The following is a 26,231-nucleotide window of genomic DNA, read 5'->3' as shown; positions in this document are numbered from 1 at the left end:
TTGTTAAACTCACACAAAAACTAAAGCGGTTTCCGGTTGACGTTTGCGTTTGGACTTCAATAGAAAAGTCACAAACGAGCATACTATATAAACATATACGGAAAACCCTCAAGAGAACTTTTATTTTCACAGGTAAATTCACGTAAATGCAAAACCGGAATATATATTGGGAAATATTGAGCTAACTTGTCAGTACCACCCGGCACCACCTTTAAAGCATGGGTTTGTTACACCGGAAGTAGTTCTTTGACAATTTACCAAGGAGACGTTCTGCCCTTAATTTTGTTTATTTTGCTCCAGTTATCTTCTTCTCTCTGTTAGATTTATTGAAATTTGTACAGTTTAAAACCAGTGAAAATTTCAGAAGTGCAACAACTCTGCAGCCAAGCCTCTAGTATGTGCCAAAGGACGCAGTACGGTTCGAAAAGTATCCAAAATAATAACAATTCCATTCTTATTAATTTTTTATTTATTTATTTTTAGATTAATTTTCAGATTTTTTTGTTTTTAGAATAAAAACTATTCTCTACCCATGTGACATGTAGAGATGGATGATTGGTCGATCAAAAGTAAACTAACCCCTACTATCTTATCTATCTATCTATGACATCCCAGTCATGGTGTCTCTTAATTTTACAGGTAAACCACGGGCATCCAATTAGAAAGCGACATGCTAATATTGCAGGTGTGAGACGAGGCGTGGCCTTCCACCGTAGAAAAGACACTTGTGTGGCAGTCAGTGTAGCCCGGACACATTTGGAAACCTCGTTGTAAAAGCTTAAATAGCCTATTCAAAAACTGATAATAGGGATATTGTATCAGATGAGGACGTAGGTTACAGTCCATTTTTAACAGGAACGATACCCTGGCTCTTTTTAGACCGACAGGCCGTTGATTTGCCGAGAGAGCATATCATCAAATAAAGAGATAAACATGCGTCTTGTATTCGACGTACAAGTAAACAGAAATTGAGGAATAAAATGTGACCTCGACAGATTATTGTGCGTAGTGTGAAACGGCTGTCAATGGACATTAACAGATGTAGAATGGACATAGACGTAAGGCTGGAGTCAAGTCTATGGGTCGGGAAAAAAAGATACCGGGCACTACTAACAGGCTGGTATTTCAACTGGACCGAAGTTGATAAGAAGAATCGCGATAAGAGAACAAGTAAGGACTTTTTTCACATACCCTCAAGCTATTAAATAACAATCAAAGTATCGATAAGCCATGAACACGAGTATAACCCTTCAAGATGAGAAATAGATGACTCTACTGGATATTGTCTAAAGGTTAGGGCAGCCATTATTTGCATAAAGCAGCATATCTATCTATCTATCTATCTATCTATCTATCTATCTATCTATCTATCTATCTATCTATCTATCTATCTATCTATCTATCTATCTATCTATCTATCCATCTATCCATCTATCTCATCTGGACATACATATATATATCACACTGGCAGCTGATGAGTACGTGACGCACAGTACAAGCTTGTACTGCAATGTATTAGTTTTTTCCCCTACATCTATCTTAATATATATAAATCAGAAAGCATAATTAAAAGGACTGTATGCCTATCATACTACTTTACCTGGGAGGTTGTTATTGTTGTTAAGCACTATTAGATTGGCCATGCGACTTGCCTTATAACATCAATATTAGATACAGTGCTAGAGACTGACAGCTAAGTAAGAGTTGCAAAGTAGATGTTGTGGGATTCCGCATTTCTTAGTAGTCTATTTCTTTGCAGTATTTGATTGTTTTATTACCACAAAAAAAACACCAAACCAATATTGTACTTAATCTTTACTCTAATTTGTGAGAATCATTTCATACAGGTTTATTTCAGGGAGTGACATTTCAGAAACAGTCTCCAGCAAAGGTGAAGAACAAGTTAGACAGCACAAACGTGAAACACAACTTACAATTTACTCATAACAAAGAGAGGGAATGGAGAAGCACCCATGCACGCATGCATAAGCATACAGGATTACAGCTGGAAACCAACCTAGAATGTAACTGCGTGAAGCATCACTGGAAGCAAAGCAGCCCAGACACAACATGACTGTTTGTATATACTGACAATATTCAGGATTCACCTTATATTGCTATGTCGTTTTTCCTTTAACTACCTAAATGGTTTCCATAGCATAGTGTTTGTCCAAAAAGGTTGCGTGATCTTGTTTAACTCCTTGAATCAAGTATCTGTTAAGCTACCCCTATCCCTACCACTACCACCCCGTTCTGTCCCAGCAAAAAAGCAAAACAAGCTGGTGAATTAGCAGCTGGTGAATTAACAGCTCCACTGCCAGCCTAAAAACCTCTTTCCTAGACTGGCATTTTCCGTATGTAATGATGATTGTGATTATACTAAACCAATCTGTTTAACCATCAGCTACAAAGGCATTCTAAATGTAAGCAAAAAAAAATATTGCATTGATTAGAGTTTGCTGAGACATCTGTCAATCTGTGTAACTAAAGTTTCAGTGCCCGTGGCCGAGGTGGTTGGAGTGGAGGAGGGCCGAGTGGAGATACTGCCCCAGAAGTCTGTTGAAGACACTGACAAAGACTTCACAGGTGGGTTTGAGGGGTATATCACCATCCCATGAAGCCCCCTTAGACATTATTCAGAAATACACACTAAACCTTAAACTATGGCTTTGCAGTTCAGCCTTTATTTGTTTGAAAATTACTATATAATGAGATGAAACAGTGAAGAATTTGGTAACACTTTCTATGAAGCTTGCATCTATAACACCCCATAAGCATCTATAACGCCCTATAAACATCTATTGCACCTATAACACCCATACTTCCCTATAATGTGGATTACAATGACTAACGGCTATGGCTGAAGACTGTGAAATAGCACTGAAGTGTCATTATGCATCTCTACAAAACTTCAGCAAAACAAGTTGGCTATGACGCATTAGGACATTTGACAGATAAGCAGACTAATGATGACATATTTATAACGCATAAATCCATTTTAAATTGACAGTGTATCATAAAGGTGGTTATGAGGTGTTGTGAGGGTGTATACATGGTTATAATGAATCTTACAATGACTTATAGCTACACTTATAGGGCGTTATAGATGATTATAGGGCATTATAGATGCAAGCTTCCTAGAAAGTATTACCAAGAATTTATTCTCACCAACAGTTTGCACATATGAAATATTGCTTCTACAATACCATAAGGTGCTATTCAGTACTGCATTTAATTTGTTTATCTAATCCTCTTTTATCCACTTTCAGTTTTTTATGTGAAGCGCTATAGCAGTGGTGGGAGATATGGGTTGCTATGGCGACTAGGCCGGACCCAATTCAGCTGCCCGAGTCGGGTCCTGAGAGATCAGTGGACCACACATCTGAGATCCGCCCTCAAAACACACAGTAAGGATATTAAAAAAATGGCACACCAGGCAGTTAGCTAATTTGTTATCTATCCATCCCAAATTCATTTACCTACCTGCCAACTGGGGTATAGATATTGTTTGATGCACTAACTATTTATGTTCTACTTTTGGACATTATAGTTATGTGTTCTTATTGTCAAGCACCCTACCAAATCAAATTCTTTGCATGTGCGGAGATACCTGGCTAACAGAAAGTTGAGTCAGTTCATCTGGACACAACGTTTGAGAGAAACATTTCATGACTCATCTAAGTGACAACTTCAGCGGCATAACGGCCAAAAGCAATGATCAGTTTCATATGCAAATTGGCATGACCATTAACTAGAGTTACAATGGCCATGTGTACTATTCACAGAGGATTGGGGAATAGATGCAATCACAGCATTGATGGTGACAGATGTGCTCTTAGCGAATAAGGGTGATGTGCACAGCTGTAGTAATTACAGAGGTATAAAGTCGATCAGCCATAGCATGAAGATATGGGAAAGAGTAGTGGAAGTTAGGTTAAGAGGAGGTGTGATGATTAGTGAGCAGCAGTATGGTTTCATGCCACAAACAAGCACTACAGATGTGATGTTTGCTTTGAGAGTGTTGATTGAGAAGTGTAGAAAAGGTCAGAAGGAGTTATACTGTGTCTTTGTGGATTTAGAGAAAATGTAGGACAGGGTGCCGAGAGAGGAGGTGTGGTACTGTATTAGGAAGTCAGGAGTGGCAGAGAAGTATGTAAGAGTGGTGCAGGATATGTATGAGGGCAATGTGGCAGTGGTGAGGTGTGCGGCAGGAATGACGGATGGGTTCAAGGTGGAGGTGGGATTACATCATGGATCAGCTTTGTGCCCTTTCTTGTTTGCAATGCTGATGAACAGGTTGACAGATGAGATCAGGCAGGAGTCTCCATGGACTATGATGTTCGTGGATGACATTGTGATCTGTAGCGGGAGTAGGGAGCAGGTTGAGGAGCGGTGGAGAGGTGGAGGTATGCACTGGAGAGAAGAGGAATGAAAGTCAGTAGGAGCAAGATGGAATACATATGAGTGAACGAGAGGGAGGACAGTGGAATGGTGATGCAAGGAGTAGAGGTGAAGAAGGTGAATAAGTTTGAATACTTGGGGTCAACTGTTCAAAGTAACAGGAAGTACAGAAGAGAGGTGAAGAAGAGAGTGCAAGCAGGGTGGAGTGGGTGGAGAAGAGTGTCAGGAGTGATTTGTGACAGAAGGGTACCAGCAAGAGTTAAGGGGAAGGTTTACAAGATGGTAGTGAGACCAGTTATGTTATATGGTTTGGAGACGGTGGCACTCGTGAAAAGACAGGAGGCAGAGCTGGAGGTGGCAGAGTTGACGATGCTAACGCTTTTGTTGGAAGTGATGAAGAAGGACAGGATTAGGAACGATTATATAAGAGGGGCAGCTCAGGTTGGACAGTTTGGAGACAAAGCAAGAGAGGCAAGACTGAGATGGCTTGGACATGTGTGGCGGAGAGATGCTGGGTATATTGGGAGAAGTATTCTGAATATGGAGCTGCCAGGCAAGAGGAAAAGAGGAAGGCCAAAGAGGAGGTTTATGGATGTGGTGAGGAAGGACATGCAGGTGGTTGGCGTGACAGAGCAAGATGGGACAGGAAGAGATGGAAACGGATGATCCACTGTGGTGACCCCTAACGGAAGCAAAACAAGTAGTAGTAGCAGTAGATAAAGACATACTTGGCAAACATAAAAAAAAGATAAGTATCAGGCATCCCTACAGACACAATTGGCCGTGTCTGCGGGTGGGAAGCCAGATGTGGGTATGTGTCCTGGTCGCTGCACTAGTACCTCCTCTGGTCAGTTGGGGTACCTGTTCGAGGGGAAGGAAGAAATGGGGGGAATAGTGTGATGCTCTCACGCGCTACGTCCCCCTGGTGAAACTCTTCACTGTCAGGTGAAAAGAAGCAGCCGGAGACTCCACATGGATTGGAGGAGGCATGTAGTAGTCTGCAGCCCTTCCTGGATCAGCAGAGGGGGTGGAGCAGCGACCGGGACACCTCGGAAGAATGGGGTAATTGGCCGGATACAATTGGGGAGAAAAAGGGAGAAAAAAAAAAGATGAGTAAACAAAAGTAGAATTTGACTTCCCAACCCATATAAGTTTTAGGGTCATAATTTTACCAAACATGCTTGACTGATCACTTCATTTTTTTCTTCTTCTCAGATTTCACTAACCTACAATTTTCTTTTTTTGCCTGTCCACCATGTGAAGGTCCTTTGAGGCCACACAGGCTGCTGGTGTTCATCAACCCATTTGGAGGGAAGGGGAGAGGAAGACAGATCTACCATTCATTGGTTGCCCCTCTGTTTGAGCTGGCTGGTATCAGCTCTCATGTAGTGGGTAAGACACAACCTACTGCTTAGAACAATACACTTAATATGACATCGTGTATGAACACATAAGTTTATCTTCCCTCCATTGTTAATATAGTGTGTTTTCAAGTAGCTCTTTATCTGTCTCTCTCTCTGCCTGCCGGTCTGTCCATGTCTGTCCATCTATGTAACTATCAACTATATCACAGTATGTTAGAGTAACTTTCTTGATCAAAAGTAGTAAATGAAACAGGTATGCTGACCAAATACAATTGCCATGGTCACAAATAGTTAAAAAAATTTTTTTAATTGTGTTGTTCAGTCACTGAACGTGCAAACCAGGCCAGAGACCATCTACTGAAGAAAGACCTGACGGGCTTTGACGGGTAGGCCACACCAGGTTGCTTATGAAAAGACTGTGATGTGAGAGGATTACAGCCGCTAAGCTTGCTGCGGGGGATTCAGAAGCTTTTGTGTTTTTCGTTACAACAGTGTGGTGTGTGTGGGCGGGGATGGAATGTTAAGTGAAATACTCCACGGTTTGATTGGACGCACACAACAGGAGGCGGGCCTCTCTGAGCATGATCCCTCTGTGGCTTTGCGGCCCTGTGATCTGCATATCGGTATCATACCTGCAGGTAATGCAAACTTGACACATTTACAAACCAAAATAGTGATATTTTAACGGCGGATTTAAAGGACACCAATATTATTTGCATTCGCACCCACAGGCTCGACGGACTGTGTATGTTATGCCACAGTGGGAGTGAATGATCCTGTTACCTCAGCGTTACACATCATCATCGGTGAGAGGGGCACCTCAGTTCCATCACACCAAAGCACTGTTTCACACCACCTCTGCATGGGCTATCCATTCATTACTCCATTGACATCACAATTACTAAACCTTAACATGTTCGTAAGCGCTAAGTCATCTCATTCATGTCCTACTGGGGTCAAACCCACTGTATCCTCCCTAAAACACTGTCTATAGGCACTCTCATGCACGCACCCATACACACACCTGGCCCTTTCCAGTACCAGTATTCACTTTCTACACACATACGCGAACCCTATCTTCTTGAACGTAGTAATATGCATTTACACCGATCAGCCAAAATATTAAAACCACTGACGGGTAGGTGAATAACATTGATTATGTCCTTACAATGGCACCTGTCAAGGGGTGGGATATATTATGCAACAAGTGAATAGTCAGTTCTTGAAGTTGATGTGTCGGAAGCAGGAAAAATGGATCTGAGCGTAAGGATCTGAGCGACTTTGACAAGAGCCAAATTGTGATGGCTAGATGACTGGGTGAACTGCAGGTCTTGTGGGGTGTTCCCAATATGCAGTGGTCAGTACCTACTAAAAGTGGCCCAAGAAAGGACAACCAGTGAACCGGCAACAGGATCACGGGTACCTAAGGCTCATTGATGCACATGGGCAGCGAGGGCTAGCCCGTCTGGTCTGATCCCACAGAAGAGCTACTGTAGCTCAAATAACTGAAAAAGTTAATGCTGGTTATGATAGACAGGTGTCAGAACACACAGTGCATCACAGCTTGCTGTGTATGGGGCCGCGTACCCACAGGCCAGTCAGAGTGCCCATGATGACCCCTGTCCACCGCTGAAAGTGAGCATGTGAGCGTCAGAACTGGACCATGGAACAGTGGAAGAGGGTGGCCTGGTCTGATGAATCACGTTTTCTGTTACGTCATGTGGACGGCCGGGTGTTTGTGTGTCATTTACCTGGGGAAGAGATGGCACCAGGATGCACTATGGGAAGAAGGCAAGCCGGCAGAGGCAGTGTTATGCTCTGAGCAATGTTCTGCTGGGAAACCTTGGGTCCTGGGATTCATGTGGATGTTACTTTGACACGTGCCACTACCTAAACATTGTTGCAGACCAGGTACACCCCTTCATGGCAACAGTATTCCCTGATGGCGGTGGCCTCTTTCAGCAGGATAATGCACCCTGCCACACTACAAACATTGTTCAGTAATGGTTTGAGGAACATGACAAAGAGTTCAGGGTGTTGCCTTGGCCTCCAAATTCTCCAGATCTCAGTCTGATCAAGCATCTTTGGGATGTGCTGGATAAATACGTCTGATCCATGGAGGCCCCACCTCGCAACTTACAGGACTTAAAGGATCTGCTACTAATGTGTTGGTGCCAGATACCAGAGAGCACCTTCAGAGGTCTTGTGAAGTCCATGCCTTGATGGGTCAGGGCTGTTTTGGTGGCACAAGGGGAACCTACACAATATTAGGCAGGTGGTTTTAATGTTTTGGCTGATTGGTGTAAATGCGTGTTTTTGTTTTTGTTTTCATTCTCACTTTCAAGTAATGAGCATTTTGCGTGACATTTTGATGGACTAAATTTGCTGAGACAGTCACAACACCCCATAGGAGATTCTCAGCCTCTGGATGTGTGTTCTGTCCACCACCCCTTTGCTTCGGTGCGCTACTCTGTGTCCCTGCTGGGCTATGGCTTCTATGGGGATGTCCTGGCTGAGAGCGAGAGACACCGCTGGATGGGACCTCTCAGATATGACTACTCAGGTACAGTATGGAGCACTGGTTGAATGCAAAATATCCAAATGGATGCTTATTTGGTTAGACAACACTAGATTCTCTTCAAAGTCAATGGCTGAATATTCAGAAAGTTAGAAATTCATCCGCAGACTGTTTTTTGAGTTGCACAGAAAGCACATCCCTCTTGTCTTAAACGATTTAACAGAGCTACCTTTCCTCATCATATGTTTTTAGAAGGTGTTTTGTCAATCATTTCTTGACTCTATCTTTCTTGCATTTTTCTTTTTTTTTTAACCTCCAGGTGCTATGGTGTACCTGAGCAACCGTAGCTATGCAGGCACAGTTGAGTATCTACCAGCAGACCCCCTGTCCTCCAGCCCCAGGGACAACACACGCTGCCTCTCAGGGTAAAACATCAAACATTCTAAAGACACAACACAATAAGCATCTGTGTAAAACTCCAGAACAAACATTACTTATTGGTATTGCTAAATTACACAATAGGAGGTCTTCTTTGCCCATTTGTAATCACCATGGAATTCAAGGTCAAGATGAACCAATGATCACTGCTCATTACATCAGTCTCCAAAGCTCTGCCAGTGTGACTTGGCCACAGTAGGAAAAATGAACCTCAGCAATGACACAATGAGTTTATGTATGTGTTCTCAACGAGTTCCTGTATCACCATGAAAACCAGTCTTTTAACCGGCATGGGACTCTCATTACTGCTCAAAGTGATTCACCATGTCTAATATGGTAAGAATAGTGGCTCAGAAGAATTTGGTGCAAGAGCAATGTTTATAAAGGACAGTGTTTGAAGGAGCCCTAGGAAACATTTGAACCTCTTGGAATATTTTTTTTCTTGGGGGGGGGGGTTTGCTCCCTTTTTCTCCCCAGTTGCTTCCAGCCAATTACCCCTCTCTTCTGAACCATCCTGGTCACTGCTCCACCCCCTCTGCCGATCTGGGGAGGGCTGCAGACTACCACATGCCTCCTCTGATACACGTGGAGTCACCAGCTGCTTCTTTTCACCTGACAGTCAGGAGTTTCGCCAGTGGGACGTGATGCATGGGAGGGTCACACTATTCCCCCCAGTTCCCCCCCTCCCCCGAACAGGCACCCCGAACGACCAGAGGAGGTGCTAGTGCAGCGACCAGGACACATACCCACATCCGGCTTCCCACCCGCAAATACGGCCAGTTGTGTGTGTAGGGACGCCCGGCCAAGCTGGAGGTAACACAGGGATTCGAACTGGCGAGCCCCGTGTTGGTAGGCAATGGAGTAGACTGCTACACTACCCGGACACCCTCCTGTTGCATTTTCTTTTATACCCAACCTCAGTTCAAGCCTTTGTATGAGATGTAGAAGTCCTGTAAATACCAGATTACACGACACAATCTCCGGCATACAGCTCCATCTGCAAGACACTGAGAGGAGCGCGTCTGGCACAGTTCACTCGATCCCCTCAGTCCTCCTGATGAGAGAGGGAGAAAGTGTTACCGGCAGTTGCTCTATTATTACTGAAGTGCCACTGACACGGTGTCAATTCCCTATTTGTGACACTGTAACCACTGCCGCCTGCAACACAGACTCAGGTGTTGGGTGTACCTTAAGGAGGGCAGGAGCCACGGCAACATAGGGGAACTTGATCCAGAAGAAAGGCGAACCCAAGGCTTCTGAACTCTTGTGTCTGTACCTGTACCCGTCTCTTTGTCTAGGGTAGCTGCTTCCAGCTGGTAGCAAGTAGGATGTATTACACATATGAACAGATCTCAGTGTCGAATGGCTTTTTATATACAGCAAGCATCCAAAGTGTGAAATCACAGAAAAATCATCCTAGTATGTGTGTGTGCGTGTGTGTGTGTGTGTGTGTTTAGGTGCAGTGTGTGCTCCACAAGCACAGAAAAACTTTTCCCCCACTCTTCAGATTCTGCCTCCCTGTACAGTTCCCACTTCAGTCAGTTCAGCTGTGACTCAGAAGGTGCAGACCCAGACACAAAGACACACACACTGACATTTACAGTGATCAATCAGTTGTGTTTTAATGCAATCTCTTTCTCTTCAGGTGAGTGGGTGAGTGTGGAGGGCAGGTTCAGGTGCGTGTCTCTCACTTGTATGTCCAGCTCCTGTCCTCGCAGTCCTCTTGGTCTGTCTCCTTCTGCTCACCTGGCCGATGGGACAGGAGACCTAATCCTGGTATGGGACACCAACTCTCTTGCCTTCCTCAAGTTCCTCCACAGACACACTAGCACACAGGACCAGGTATGGGTTTCTGCCCCAGTGGAGTGAGATGGCAACAGGGCGACAATTGCCATGTCAGCTGATAAGTCTTTAGACCAAAAGGCTAGATCAAAATTAATTTTGTATGTTTTTTTGTTGTTGTTTTTTTTTAATTAAAAGGGACTGGCTTGTACTGTATTATGCAAATGATGTTGACTTTCCACATATCCTAGTTTGACCTGCCCTTTGTGGAGGTCCACCGCGTGAAGGCATTCCGTTTCTCTCTCCCCCCTGGCGAAGTGGAGGACAACGGTGACGAGCAGGACAGGGAGATGAGCTTAGGGAAAGATGAACAACTTAAAGCATGTGAAGACGGCGGCGAGACCAACAGCAGGAATGGATCTCGGCAGCAGCTGGCCGAGAGAGGGCAGGAGCAAGGGATGACGGATGACAAGAAGAGGAAGGTAGCCTTCATCTGTGGCCAGTGCTGCAGTAAAGCTCCCACTACTTCAGTGTGGAACTGCGATGGAGAGATCCTACCATTCACTGAAATCTGTTGCAGGTGAAGTATTATTTACACAAGTTTTTTTGCTTCGTCACAAATGCAGCCATTCTCTCCTTGTTTTTGGTGGTCACTGCTATCAACACTTAAGCAGTATTTTGACGGGACAGGAAATGAGCATTAGACGCTCTTTGCACATGAGCTTTTGTATTCCCCAAGTTGCATGTCATCACTAGTCACATTGGCCATCTTCTCGTCACCAGAGTCCATGGTCAACTGGTGCGTCTGTATGCCAGGGGCATTGAGGACACAGCAGCAGCAGCGCAGAACTACACAGGGGGACTCGATAACTCAGAAGGACGATATGTGTCAAATAGCTAACGAATGTAAACTAACAATGTAAACTCAATCTAAATTGAGGAGAGAAATGATGCAGGGAGTGAATGCAAGAAAAGGAAATTGTACAAATGCATCACAAAAGTTACTGACCTTTCCATTTCAGGATACTGTAGTCGCTCTTGCACAAAGGATTCCTCATATTTCACTTTTTAAAGGTTTTAGCATCACAATAACAAACAGCTTTAACTGAGGCTCTCTCTAGCTTATTCTCTCTCATCCATTCTCATTCTCTTTCTCTCATTCGCTGTCTCTCATTCTCACGCTCTCATTCTTGTGAGGGTCTAATGACAGGATGTTGTGTTGCTGTAAAACCCACTGAGGCAAATTTATAATTTGTGATAATGGGCTATACAAATAAAATTGACTTGACTCTCTCTCTTTCTCTGTGTATAATGTAAAATAATGCTTTGTGACATTTGATCTAATGCCCTTTGCTTATGGTGTCCTCACAAAAGTTATTTTTAACCACATTTGACTGTGCACAGTGTAGTGAGGACAGGTCTGTGTGGTTTTTACCTCTGTAAATGTACATATGTTAACCAATGGCTTGTATCAACAGAGACCAAAAGAGTGATGCCATAAAAACATAATTTTTACAATGAAAATGATTACTTTTATGACTCAACTTTTATTGTCATTATTCTCAAGGATAACAGAACAAAGAAATACATCATTATGGTCCGCGGTGGTGTAGCTGTCTAAGCATCGGCTTTGTGTCGATGCAGTTGCCCACTGGGGACCGGGGTTCGCGCCCCAGTCTCATGAGATCCGACTATGGCCGGATTCAATGAAGCAGCAATCATTGGCAACGCTGTCTTCGGGAGGGGGCGGAGTCGGCTTGTGTTCGTCACATGACTGCGTCTCTCTGTGTGTGGGAAAAAGCAGCGGTTTGGCCTGGATTCACCTCGTCACGAAAGTGGCGAGGCGTCTCCTTCGAGACTGCCGGCTGGAGAGATGCAGTTGCCGAACACATGCATTACGGGGGTGGGTGTTTGAACTAAAATAGGGATCGACTGGCCACTAAATCGGGAGAAAAAGGGAAAAAGAAAAAAGAAAAAGAAATACATCATTATGACAGGCTTAGTGGATGAGCTACAGCTAGCCATCTCTTGCACATGAACAACTTTACAGCAGAAAGTGTAATTCAAACTAAATATAGGCCTACACAGTTCCCAACACCATATTAGGTGAATCATGTATTCAGTGAAATTCATGACCTGGCTATTATCATTGTGTACTGTAACGCCAAATAGTGTAAGATAATCACATGTAACAATTATATATCATCATAATATAATGATGGTTTGTGCATTTTGATATGTGAGGGTTTAGTGTTTGTCTGGTAACTGGAGAATGAAGCCCCCCCAGCTACGCCATGTACCTGTTAGAGACATAGGTCACAGGAAACATACATAGGTAACAGGAAACAGCATCATAAGTCAACCGCAGACGGCTGAAAACACCACCTTCGAGGATGACATGCTCGAAATGTTAATTTCATAATCATCACATTATTTCATTTTGTCATGTTCATCATTCGGCAGGTTAGATTTAAGTTAAGATTATAATCATTACCCACCTGGATATCATTCTTACCTCAAGCAGGAGCGCATAAGTGAGTTTTGATCCCTCCCAAGGTCTTTGTACCATTCTACAAGCAAAACTAACTTGAAGAGAGTCACGTGTGTGTGTGTGTGTGTGTGTGTGTGTGTGTGTGTGTGTGTGTGTGTGTGTGTGTGTGCGCGTGTGTGTCATCATTAGTCTTCTGTTGAATCTCTCAGTGCTGTCACAGAAGACTGTTGACTGTCAACACTAACCTGCTGATAGCGCAGAAAAGTCCTACTACAAACAGTTAAAAGATGTCCCCCCCCTGACTGCACATCTCACTTTACACTCATCCACTGCTCAAAGTGTGCAGGTGGACCTTTTCCTATCTTTCCAATATAAACTGAACTGTGGAGGCAGGGGCAAAAAGCATTGTAGCTGTTGTAACAAAACAACCAAAAAAAAAGCAGACATCAATGAAATGTAACATGATTTATTTAGCAGGTATGAATGTAGGTAAAAACTAGGATCAAGATACTGAAATGATTCTGTTTTATTTCAACAATCATTATTTCCATTGACATCTTAAGATTGGTGGGCACAGAGAAGTGGGCGTTTTTTTGTTCCATGCAGTGAAAATCAAATATTGATACAGCAGTGAAAGATTGACGTGTACTTCATTGTAAACATACACTCTCGAGAGCCGCTATGCAAGCGTGTGTGTGTGTGTGTGTGTGTGTGTGTGTGTATGCCTTATGTAGTGTGGGGCTTCACCCACTTGTATGTTCCCTTGTAGTGGAATCCCGCCCTCTTGACGAGCTCGTCTGCCTCGTTTGGGCCGCGACTAAAGTTGAGAGAGGAAACATGAGCGGCAAAAGCGAGACCAGATGGAAACAAATGACGGGCAACAAGCGGAGTTTGTACATCTATTGCGATGGGTCTCGACAGACAAGACAACTCACCTCCCATACATGTAAGGGATGGGGCGCGTCCTCTCTCCCTCTATGTGGTGGAGCAGCGGGGTGAGGATCCTCCAGGCCTCCCGCAACTCATCACTATAAGTCAAGTCAAGTCGATTTTACTTGTATAGCCCAATATCACAAGTTACATATTTGCCTCAGGGGGCTTTACAGTAACACAACATCCTGTCCTTAGACCCTCACATCAGATAGGGGAACCACATATAACCAAAGGGAGGAGGAACTCAAAGTGAAAACCATGATGATTTTTGTCTTTTAGAGTGTTTCTTCACTCTTTTGTAATTAAATACTCTTGCTCCGTCTTATCCTGCCCTCTATTTCGTCTGGTTATCGTGAGGCTGTTCTGTCATTGCATTTTGTCTTCTTTATTCGGTGGAGTACATTGTAAACATTGTTTAAGAAAAGTGCTTAGTGAACAAGTTTATCATCACTATCGCTGTGTCATGACATAAATACATATTTCACAGTAAACGGTCAGATGTACCTGCGGACGAAGTGCATCTGGTTGCCACAGAAGACGTCCAGTATCAGCCTTTCGTACGCATCTGGGAGCTTCACATCCTGCGGTGGCAGACAGGCTGTTACTACAGTAGTCATTAGTGTGATTTATTTAGCAACAATATGCTTCAACCCGTCTGTATTATTGTCATTACTACCTTCATTAATACTGACTGGCGTACAGGCTGTGCTTATGTAGTCTTGCAGTTTTTTTTGGCACTTAAAGAAAGACTCTACTTAAAATCAACACAAGGCTCAGTAACTAGAGTGCTGCGCACAATTTGGAGCAAACTTACTCCATGTGCATACACTAAATCATTCTCAGCACCGCCGAAGGATAACACGTCAAATGAGCTCACGTACTTGCGAAGTGAAATAGTAAGAGACTACAGAGAGAGAGAGAGAGAGAGAGAGAGAGAGAGAGAGAGAGAGAGAGAGAGAGAGAGAGAGAGAGAGAGAGAGAGAGAGAGAGAGAGAGAGAGAGAGAGAGTAGGTGTATCAGAAGCATTACGGCTTTAGCAGCTTGTCAATGTGGTTGTGTCCTCGTGCAGTGCTCGTGGGGTACAAGTAACGACTGCAGGACTGACTCTCCGAACAGGGAAAGATTGTTTTCTCTGTAAATATGACTTACACTAGTATGAAGACTAGTGTGGTGGACACGTATTGGGGACAGAATTCAACCCAGGAACTAAGGGTTAAGTCATGGTTGCCCTGGCAGGTTAACGCAGGGTTAAGTTATGGTTGTCCAGCCAGTTTTCTGGTTATTCTTGCCACCTCCGCTCAGTCGAGCTGTGGGTTTTGTTTGTCTCGCTGATTTACCGTGGATTAAAGAAAGTTGCCTACACGGCTAAAGTGTGAACCTACGGTCTTCTCCGTTACTTCGGCTCTACACTGGTGACCCCGACGTCGGTTTTCGGATAAGTTTTCTGAAACCACACACATTATGGCTACGAACGCCGTTGCAATTAAACTGCCGGAGTTTTGGGAGTCTTCCGCGGCTACATGGTTCGCGCAGGCTGAGGCACAGTTCGCGCTCAGAGACATAACAGCAGACGAGACCAGGTACTACTACGTAGTGGCAGCGCTGGGGGGCGCTACGGCTTCCAGGATAAGCGGTTTCATAACCAACCCACCGGCCGATGGTAAATACGCCGCACTTAAACATCTCCTCCTTGAAACTTTTGAACTGTCAGCAACGGAGAGAGCACGTCGCCTCTTCGCAATTCAGGGCTTGGGAGATGGCAAACCATCGGAGCTAATGAGCAGGATGTTAAACCTACTGGGTCAAGAAAAGCCATGTTTCCTGTTTATGGAGCTGTTTCTGCGCAACATGCCGCCCCACGTCCAGACTGCGCTCGCTAACTCCACCATCACTGATCCCCGTGAGCTGGCAAAGGAGGCTGACCGATTCTTCGTCGCTACACAACGTTCCTCCCATGCCGGGGTGCTGGCTCCTACCTTCACTGGCCCCCCGCCGACATCGCGGGCGTGGCCCGACGATGGCGCCACAGCATCAGACCGCTACAAGCCCTCTGGACTCTGTATGTACCACGCTCGATTTGGTGCGAAAGCTAAACGGTGCCGTTCCCCCTGCAACTACAGGCCGACGGGAAACGAGAGGGCCAACACTCAGTAGTGGCCATGAGTGTTGGCGATACGAGCAGGCTACTCTTCATCCTCGACACCATCTCCGGTCGGCGATTTCTTTGTGACACGGGCGCACAGAGAAGCGTGCTCCCTGCTACTGACGTCGACATCATGGGCGGGGAGCGGGGCCCCCAGTTGGCGACGGCTGACGGCAGCCCTATCCACACCTACGGCGTGCGGTCTGTAGAACTGTGTTTTGGTGGACAACGTTTCACGTGGGAGTTCGTCATGGCCAATGTAACGCTTCCCCTCCTCGGAGCTGATTTTTTGTGCGCTTACGGTTTGCTAGTGGACATTCAGAACAGCCGTCTGGTCGATGCCTTAACCTTCTCCTCCTTCGCATGTACGCGGAGGGAAGCGGCCTATGCAGGTCTAGCCAACTCTCTCTCAGAGGCAGACAAGTTCACCCGCCTCCTCGCTGAGTTCCCTGACCTCACCCAGCCTACCTTCTCTGCACCCACCGCTAAGCATGGGGTGGAGCATCACATTGCTACGAAGGGGCCCCCGGTCTACGCCAGAGCCAGGCGTCTCGACCCCGCCAAACTCGCCATTGCCAAGTCTGAGTTCGAGCACCTGGAACGCATGGGGATCATCCGCCGCTCTGACAGCCCGTGGGCGTCCCCACTCCACATCGTCGCTAAGCCTGATGGAGGTTGGCGCCCATGCGGGGACTACCGCCGACTAAATGACGCCACCACGCCTGACCGCTATCCTGTCCCGCATATCCAGGACTTTTCTGCAAACCTGTCTGGCAAATGCGTCTTCTCAAAAGTCGACCTGGTCCGTGGTTATCATCAAGTTCCCGTGCACCCCTCAGACATCCCCAAGACAGCGGTGACAACCCCATTCGGCCTATTTGAATTCCTACGAATGCCATTTGGACTCAAAAACGCGGCCCAGTCCTTTCAGCGGCTGATGGATTCAGTGCTCCGTGGCCTTGATTTCATCTTCGTCTATTTGGACGACATACTCATCGCCAGCGCCTCCGAGGAAGAACACCTGTCCCATCTTCATGCCCTCTTCACACGCCTCAGCCAGCATGGGCTGATCGTCAACCCGGCGAAGTGCCGGTTCGGGCTGACAGCCATTGATTTCCTCGGGCACCGCATCACTGGGGACGGGGCAGTCCCCCTGCCCTCAAAGGTGGAAGCGGTGGCGGCCTTTCCGCGCCCCCAAACAGCTCGTGCGCTCAGGGAGTTCATCGGGATGGTGACATTCTACCACCGCTTCATTCCTCGAGCCGCCTTTATCATCCGGCCACTGTACGAGGCGCTGAAAGGCATGTCCCCCAACCAGGCGGTCGACTGGACAGCAGAGCGGGACCGTGCGTTCACCGAGACTAAAGCTGCGCTCTCCCAGGCTACCCTGCTAGCGCATCCTTCACCTACAGCGCCTATTTCCATAACCACGGATGCATCGGACTATGCTGTTGGTGCGGTTCACGAACAGTGGGTGGGGGGGGCTTGGCAGCCTTTGGCCTTTTTCAGTCGCCAGCTTACACCCCGAGAGCGCAAGTATAGTACTTTTGACAGGGAACTCCTCGGTCTCTGGCTCGCCGTCCGGCATTTCCGTTTCCTGCTAGAGGGCCGCGAGTTTACTGCATACGTGGACCACAAGCCCCTCACGTTTGCCATGTCCAAGACGGCCGAGCCATGGTCCGCTCGCCAGCAGCGACAACTCTCCTACATTTCGGAATTCACTACCGACATCCAGCACGTCGCTGGTAAGTCTAACCAGGTAGCTGACTGCCTGTCTAGGGCAGTGATTGGAGCGGTCCACCTAGGCCTTGACTATGCACAGATGGCTGCGGACCAGGCCACGGACCCGAGCATCCTCCGTCTCCGGGCCTCCGACACGGGGCTCCGCCTGCAGGACGTTCCTTTCAGCGACACAGGTGTCACCCTCCTGTGTGACGTCTCCACAGGACAGCCCAGGCCCATCGTCCCGCACAGCTGGAGACGCCCCGTATTTGAAGCTGTGCACGGCCTCTCTCATCCAGGCGGTAAGCCATCCGTGCGCCTGACCTCTGCTAAGTTTGTGTGGGAGGGACTTAAGAGAGACGTGAAAGCGTGGGCCGACTCGTGTGTTGCCTGTCAGCGGGCTAAGATACACCGCCACATTAAGGCGCCCCTGGAACGCTTCGCAGTGCCGGAGAGACGATTTGACCATGTCCACGTCGACCTGGTTGGTCCCCTACCCCCCTCCCATGGGTTCACCTACCTCTTCACTGTGGTGGACAGGACTACGCGCTGGCCTGAAGCTGTTCCCCTGGCATCCACGACGTCTGCTGATGTGGCCCGGGCTTTTATTGGGTCGTGGGTCTCACGTTTCGGTACGCCTTCCGACCTTTCATCTGACCGTGGGCCACAGTTTACCTCAGAGCTATGGAATGCTGTGGGTGAGGCTCTGGGCGTCAAGCTTCATCGCACTACCGCCTACCACCCTCAGGCGAACGGCCTATGTGAGCGCTTCCACCGGTCCATGAAGGCTGCGCTTCGGGCTACTCTCAAGGACTGCAACTGGGTTGACAAGCTCCCATGGGTCATGCTGGGCCTGCGGACCGCCCCGAAGGAAGACCTACAAGCCTCCTCTGCGGAGCTGGTGTACGGCACGCCGCTGCGAGTCCCAGGCGATTTCATGCCCAATGCAACGCGTCCCTGGTCAGCTGTGGACCAACGAGCCTCCTTGCTGGACGGGGTCAGAGCTTTCACACCCGTCCCTACCGCCCAACACGGCGCTCCGGTGTCCCAGGTGCCCCCAGGTCTGCAGTCAGCGGACTACGTGTTCATCCGTCACGACGCACACCGCCCCCCTCTGCAACCCCCTTATGACGGCCCCTTCCGCGTCCTGGAACGGGGAACTAAGCACCTGGTGGTGGATTTTGGGGGCACGGCCGAGCATGTTTCAGTGGACCGAGTTAAACCCGCACACCTGGACTTGACGCAGCCATTGGAGTTAGCCCAACCTCCTCGTCGCGGTCGTCCCCCGGCTCCGCCTCCTCCCCCCGTGGAGGCCCGAGCTGCCTCTTCTGCTCCTCAGGCCGACCTCCACAGGCCCGCGTCAATGCCTCCCACAGACACTCCGGCCCCTGTTATCCGGAGCCGCCGCGGACGGCCTGTCGTCCACCCGCGCCTGCCTGACTTCGATTACTAGGGCGAATTCTGGGGGGGCTCATGTGGTGGACACGTATTGGGGACAGAATTCAACCCAGGAACTAAGGGTTAAGTCATGGTTGCCCTGGCAGGTTAACGCAGGGTTAAGTTATGGTTGTCCAGCCAGTTTTCTGGTTATTCTTGCCACCTCCGCTCAGTCGAGCTGTGGGTTTTGTTTGTCTCGCTGATTTACCGTGGATTAAAGAAAGTTGCCTACACGGCTAAAGTGTGAACCTACGGTCTTCTCCGTTACTTCGGCTCTACACTAGTGTGTATATGGATTTTGTTTCATTTTCAGTGTATAAATCTAAAGGGACCTGTACTAAATAATGTAAAAAAAGGGTAGGTATAATAAGCTGTGGTGAAGCCCGTTACACCTTTTCGGTCAGTATATATGTAAGGACCTCTAAAATCTATTGTACATACGTTGTGGTACTTCATTTACCAGCATGCTTTGTGTCTTGGATATTTCCTATGTTCTTGTGGTTTCCAAACATGTGGACCAATGGAATGTATTTGTTCTTTGTATTTGTATTTGCATTTTGTTATTAGCCAATGATGTGGTGTGGAGTTGTTATGCCCGCGAAATCGCGAGGTTCGCAACGGTCGATCTCCTCACGGGAAGGGAGGAGTTCGGCATTCGAGGCAAGACTCTGAGGAGAGGCGTCCATTTTTCTCTACAGCTCCGTCTGAGTACCCGTTTCACGGAGACTTTATACACAGCCGTGTACTAGGCCCGCATTCGAAGACAGGAGTGTTGCGATTGGCCCGCGGTCGTATGCTTGCTGGTGGGGTTTGATTTAGTCCGATTATTTTGTTTCTTCCCCATAGCCAGTGTCGCCGCTAGCTAGCTAAGTGGATTTAGCATCCAGTGCTAGTGTTAGCCGACTAGAGTTGTGGAGGCTAGCCAGAAGTCATCGGGCTGCGCTGGACGTTGATCTAACTAGGGGAGCCGCTCTGCTCCATTCCTGGGACCTGTCTGCTGTCCAAAGAGGACTCGCTTCATCTGCTCTCCGGCGCTGGCCCACCGGAGGACCATTATCTTCGCCAGGGTTGTCTGAACATTGCAACCTGTGGCCATCTTGCGGGTGGAGACTGCTACCGGGGAGCCGACAGCTAGCACTACGCCTTCCATCCTCTAGACTGCACACAGCCTCCCGGTCGAGGGAGCGATGGGTTGTGAGTAACCCGAAAATTTCATTTATACTGACACACACACACACACTTTCATCTCGTCGCCTGGGCATCGTAGCGGTGGCTGCCTTGCCCTCCGCTCAGAGAACTGCTTTAATGTGCATCAACGGAAAGCGCTGGGTATTTGTGTGTTCTTTTGATACTTTCTTCCTGTTTATTGTGACCAGTTGTCACACCCTGTGTAATTTTAATTAATGTTTATTTAATCAACAATACTACACTCATGTGGTACTCTCTTTCTCTCTCTCTCTCTCTCTCTCTCTCTCTCTCTCTCTCTCTCTCTCTCTCTCTCTCTCATTATTATCAAATAAATCCTATTATTATTAATTATATTTCGGGTGTATTGGCAGCTCATTTTCTGCATATGCAAAGTCTAGGTTACTTATAGAGTGCTGGTAATAAGCTTGTACAGTAATTCAGTACACAGCAGGGTTATAAGATCTGCATTAACCCCATGTTTGTTTAATTCTGGGAAGATACACCATTCACTAGCCTTAGGTAAGTGTAGTATTTTCACAGTGGAGGCACCGCGCTACTAAATTTCTTATTATCTTCGTTAATTATTTATATGATCAATTATCACTAATATTGTCATTAGTGGCACTAGCCTACTAGTACACAGGAGGTTCAGCCAGCTCACCATTCCACCGCTGAGAACTCAGGATCCGGTTGCGCTATTGATTTGTATTGTAACACTTTAGTAACTGGTAGCATTAGGCTTTTGTCTTGTTTAAATGTGCTTGGCGTTGCCCGCCAGTGAAAAAAGGGGTTACATAGTATATACATGCTTTGGTTTGTCAATGCCTCAAAAGTAATAACTTATTATTTATTTACAAGTGTATTTGAGTTGTATAAGCTGAAAATGACTGAAATAAACTAAACTTAACAATTAAACACTTAACAATGATCTGCTGGTCTTCAGCGGATCGTCAGTTTACACACACACACACACACACACACACACATAGGTAGCTTGGCATTCACAAGTACGCACGGCTATGCAGACAACTACACACACGTGTGCACATTTATTGGGGCTGGGCCTACACACACACACGCACAGCACCTTACATATGTCACACATTATTGTTGCTGGTTTTTTTGTTCCGTTTTATTGTTGTTCAGTTACTATTGTTGCTGCAGTGTTGAGGAACTGAAACTCAAGAATTTTACTCTCTTATGCTTTGAAAATGAGCTGTAACAAATAAAGAATCTTGAAAACACCAAAGTGGTTCATGGTTTGATAGACAACATAGACTATTGGTACTTTCTGGATGTGCACATTATGAGTGACGACATTTCCCTTTAACTAGTCGTACACAGTTTGAGCTATGAATGCTATTCAACTTTTAAAATGTTCGGCGTTTTAAGCTAATTTATGTCTCTATCTAAATTTATGATGATACCTATACTTTTGAAATATTTATCAAAAAAAAAAAACGTGCCCCTAGAAATGAATGGAGAAATTCTGCTTTTTCTAGTCCTGCACGACATCCATATCTATGTTATTCTTGGTGACAGATACATTACAGTGTGTGCTTTGCATGTGGACATGAGCCCGTGGTACCTTGTATCTGCTTTTATAGGTGAGGTCCAGCTCGGTCTCCTCAGGGCTGAAGTAGACCCCTGGCTTCTTGGTCATCATCTTCAGGTAGATGGCCTCATCTGGCTGCACCCGGACAACCAGCTCGTTCCTCTGGCAGCGCTTACTGAAGATGTCCCCCGGCACGTCGGTGAACTGCAGGCGAACCTCGGCCTTACGCTCATTTAGAGCCTTCCCACAGCGCAGGATGAAGGGAACACCTGATGAATGGATAGAGATGAACATGGTTGGATACTATTGCTCCGTCTGTAGATTTGGTTGGATTACTCCATACTATGTTAATCATTTGTGCTAGTTATGCTACTCTGTTGTTTCTTCTACTTTCTTGCTGCGTTAATTCTGCATTGTTGCACTGTTTTGAGTCTGCTTCCAGGGATAAATAAAGTTGATCTTAATGATATGAGCGAGGGAGAGTTATTAAGTGATCAAACACCGAGGAACAGTCATACAAAGTCAAAAACAAACTGACAGGGGAAGTAATAATATAAATTCAAAGAGAAAAGAAAATAAGTGCAAGAGCAAGAAACAACTTGAGGATAAGAAAGAAGTCTGCTCTCACCGTCCCATCTTTCGTTCTGGACGTAGAGCACTGCAGTAGCGAATGTTGGTGTGCAGGAGCCTTTGGGCACGGCGGGGTCATCCAGGTAACCTAACTTGGACTGGCCCTCCCCATCGGGATCCCCTACATACTGACCAAGGACCACATCTGATACAGCAACTGGAGCTATACACTTCAACACTTTCACCTACAGCACAAAACAGAACACAAGACAACAGGATAGAAATGACAGCGCTGATCTATGAAAATAAGAAAATACAGAAAAAGGACATTTTCTTCCATTACATTATGAGTATATGATTTTTGAACTAAAACAAAGGACTTTATTTTCTCCTACTGTTTTGCTAGTGCGCTTACCTTTTCATCCCTCAAGTCATCTGAACTGGTGGCAGCAGGTTTCTCCATGGCAACCAAAGACAGCATCTGGAGAAGATGGTTCTGCATGACATCTCTAAATTAGACAGGAAGAGCTGTGATCAATGACCATTGACAATGCAGTAAAGCGAAGATAACAGCTCCCAATATTTCCTCGCTGAACTGACTTGACATGGTCTGGCTCACCGAATGATACCAAAGTCATCAAAATATCCTCCACGACCCTGGGTACCAAAGGGTTCTTTGAAGGTGAGGACCACACAGCCCACGTTGTTTCTGTTCCATATAGGACCAAAAATACGGTTTCCAAATCTGCCGGTGAAAGAACACATGAAGCACCAAAACACAACCATCGATGTCGGCAACACACAAGGCAAAGGCGGAGGGAGGAGGATAGGGTTCTCTTCTTCTCCAGGTTTTCAGTAATCTGATCAGTGAACCAACTTCAGGTTCATCATCCTTGATAAAAGAAAAAACAACTCCACACATTTGTTTGTGGAGTTTTATGCTTCGTGAAATTCTACCTGAGCACCATGAGGTTTTGCACCATCTCCTTGCCCAAGTAGTGATCTATGCGGTAGATCTGGTCCTCCGTGAACAGTGAAGACAGGTGAGCTGAGAGCTTCTGGGAGCTCTGGAGGTCCCGTCCAAATGGCTTCTCCACAATGACCCTGTTCCAGCCTCTGTTAAGTATAGAGAGACATATCTTGATTAGAAGAATGTGTTCAAACACCATGTAAACATATTTTTTTATATAAAGTTGATGGATTGTGAATATACAGTATGTGTGTGTTTGAGGGATAGACACTGACCTGGTGCCCATGCAGTGGGCGCTGATGTTTGCTGTGACGTGGTGGTAGACGCTGGGTGGTAGGGCTAAGTAAAACAGTCGGTGGGCATCAGCGCCCCCTGGCAACGACGACAGATGAGCGTTGAGCTGGGAGAAGGTATCGCCGTCATCATACCTACCACTCTGGTACGAGTTCTTACTAAAGAAGGCTGAGAGACATTCACTCTCCTCATCTGTTACCTAGAAGATGATTAGACAGACCCATTTAAGTACGCATGGCTAGACAGTCAACACAATATTGTATTTTTTTGGATTTCTCCCTCTTTTTCTCCCCAATTGTACTTGGCCAATTACCCTATTTCCAAGCCATCCTGGTCGCTGCTCCACCCCCTCTGCCAATCCGGGGAGGGCTGCAGACTACCACATGCCTCCTCCAATACACGTGGAGTTGCCAGCCGCTTCTTTTCACCTGACAGTGAGGAGTTTCACCAGGGGGATGTAGTATGTGGGAGGCTCACGCTATCCTCCCCAATTCCCCCTTCCCCCTGAACAGGCGCCCCGACCGACCAGAGGAGGCATTAGTGCAGCGACCAGGACACATACCCACATCTGGCTTCCCACCCGCAGACACGGCCAATTGTGTCTGTAGGGACGCCTGACCAAGCCAGAAATAACATGAGGATTCGAACCGGTGATCCCCATGTTGGTAGGCAACGGAGTAGACCGCCACGCCACCCAGACGCCAGTCAACACAATATTTATGTGAACAGAATTAATTCACCCTCACTATTGGTGCTGTGTATTTATCCTTAAAGCAATCTCTGTCTAAACAGAGTCCCCGTTGACTACCTTCATATGTGGCAGACATGCAGATCTGATGTCTTCTACAGTCAGCTTGGAGCGGGCAAAACCCACAAAGTAGGTCTCCTCTGGGAGCAGGCCATCCCTGAACAACCACCTAGAGAGGATACAGTCGCTTAGTTAATAGCAGCCATGCGAAACGCTGGTAAAAGGTCAAAGTGCTACACACGCTGGTTAAAGGGAAAACGGGACTATGTATGACTGTCAATGACTGTTGTGTATGCGGATATGATGATTTTTTTTCACGTACCATAATGTAGGGTAAATCTTCTTTTTTGCAAGATCTCCCTGTGCAAAAAGTAAAAGTAAAAAGAATATCTGATTATCAACCCTCTGCTGAAAGTCCCTGCAGCTGCCCTGCCAGCTCAGCTATAAAAAAAAAGAAAAAAACAAGTCCAAAGAGCGAGTTAACTTAGAATTGGGTGGTGAGAATGATGGGTGAGGCGAGGGGAAGTGATGAATTGAGTAATACACAATGTGATCAACTCACTCCCACAATAACACAGAACTTCTGACACACCCACAGGACTCGACCTAATAATAAAACCTAATATTTCTGGTAAAAGCTACACAACTAACTGGCATGGAAGATGAGGCAGGAAACAACAAACATTAGGACACCAATAAAAACCCAACTGGAGGTTAGAATTGGTGTTCTGTGTTATGTGATTGGTTAATGAGCAAGAATAGCCCGACAAAATGTTTGGCTGCCCCAAATTTTTGCCCTCATTCAACACTTGACAAAAGAAAGGGCAGATGCAGCACATTTCAGTCAACATTCACTCCAATCCCCGTCGCCCGTTCTCTCACTGGGTGTTACCACACTGCAAATTTTCCCTACTGAATTGCAAAACCTTTGAGGATTTGTGTAAACTATAGTGGACCCTTGCCGCTCCCACCCCCTTTTCTCAGACAGTCTTTGTAACCAGTGTTTGGTATTCATAGCGGATAAAGACTACACACAGACGCTCATCTCCTACGGGACTGTGCAGCCCAATTAAAACAAGAAACACACAGTTCCCATAAGAAAACTATGCAGCTTATATGGGATCAGTTTTTTTGCGAAGTCACTTCTGCAATTCTCAGTAAGACAGCATTATGTTGAAAACCCAGCAGTAGCACATTTGATTGATTTTAAAGTGCACAAAGAAACTAAAACTTTGTTTACATTGTATTTCTTTAAGTTTAGCAGTCATACTCACCGAAGCACCCAGTATGATAAAGATGTGTGTGTCAGAGTGACTGGAAGGCTTGTCTCCATAGAGTTCCCTCCTAAGCTGACCAAACACCTCAGAACGAGTCAACTGCTCAGTGCTCATCTTCTGGGCTGTCCTGTCCCAAACTCTCTCTAATCACTCTCCTATGACCACAGAACATAAACCACATGAAAAAATGTCATCTGTCATCGTTGCATTGCAGAGAAACCCTAACAAGTCATTGCTGCCATCTATCGTTGCAAATAAAGAAGGCCTTGGACTTATTCAACACACCTAGTTTTACTGAATGCTCTGTGCTGTACAGCTCATCCGCTGTGCTGTCGCATGGGGAAGTAGACTGCACAGGGTAAACCCGCACATGAAGCCACCTCGCCGCATTCCAACACAC

General features: G+C 46.3%; 2 protein-coding genes across 4 annotated transcripts; one reads left to right on the top strand and one right to left on the bottom strand.

The window, feature by feature from the left end:
- The first annotated feature begins 1,046 nt into the window (after window positions 1-1,046).
- zgc:158263 (ceramide kinase family protein) lies at window positions 1,047-11,664 on the top strand. The gene is made up of 13 exons (XM_056275187.1): window positions 1,047-1,170; window positions 2,491-2,586; window positions 3,270-3,407; window positions 5,665-5,793; window positions 6,088-6,151; window positions 6,258-6,403; window positions 6,497-6,571; window positions 8,176-8,328; window positions 8,603-8,708; window positions 10,179-10,282; window positions 10,367-10,563; window positions 10,755-11,083; window positions 11,287-11,664. The coding sequence occupies exons 1-13, from the start codon at window positions 1,047-1,049 to the stop codon at window positions 11,402-11,404; spliced, it is 1,779 nt and encodes a 592-aa protein (XP_056131162.1). The 3' UTR covers window positions 11,405-11,664.
- A 402-nt stretch (window positions 11,665-12,066) lies between these two features.
- LOC130130712 (glucose-6-phosphate 1-dehydrogenase-like) lies at window positions 12,067-25,946 on the bottom strand. 3 transcript variants are annotated; one of them, XM_056300508.1, is made up of 13 exons: window positions 25,829-25,946; window positions 24,877-24,914; window positions 24,615-24,723; window positions 23,788-24,005; window positions 23,500-23,658; window positions 23,162-23,287; window positions 22,958-23,051; window positions 22,601-22,787; window positions 22,006-22,241; window positions 14,432-14,508; window positions 13,930-14,022; window positions 13,746-13,811; window positions 12,067-12,287 (listed from the first exon to the last, which is right to left on the bottom strand). In XM_056300508.1, exons 1-13 carry the CDS (start codon window positions 25,943-25,945, stop codon window positions 12,182-12,184), a joined length of 1,626 nt encoding a protein of 541 aa, XP_056156483.1. In that variant the 5' UTR covers window position 25,946; the 3' UTR covers window positions 12,067-12,181. The 3 variants fall into 3 exon arrangements, with proteins under 3 accessions (XP_056156483.1, XP_056156475.1, XP_056156492.1); XM_056300500.1 differs by having other exon boundaries at window positions 12,155-12,442; XM_056300517.1 differs by lacking the exon at window positions 12,067-12,287 and having other exon boundaries at window positions 13,451-13,811.
- Window positions 25,947-26,231: the final 285 nt, after the last annotated feature.

This window comes from Lampris incognitus, chromosome 2, assembly GCF_029633865.1.
Source record: "Lampris incognitus isolate fLamInc1 chromosome 2, fLamInc1.hap2, whole genome shotgun sequence".
Taxonomy (NCBI): domain Eukaryota; kingdom Metazoa; phylum Chordata; class Actinopteri; order Lampriformes; family Lampridae; genus Lampris; species Lampris incognitus.
Note: the sequence above shows the minus strand (reverse complement) of the source record. Positions and strands in the feature narration are given on the sequence as shown.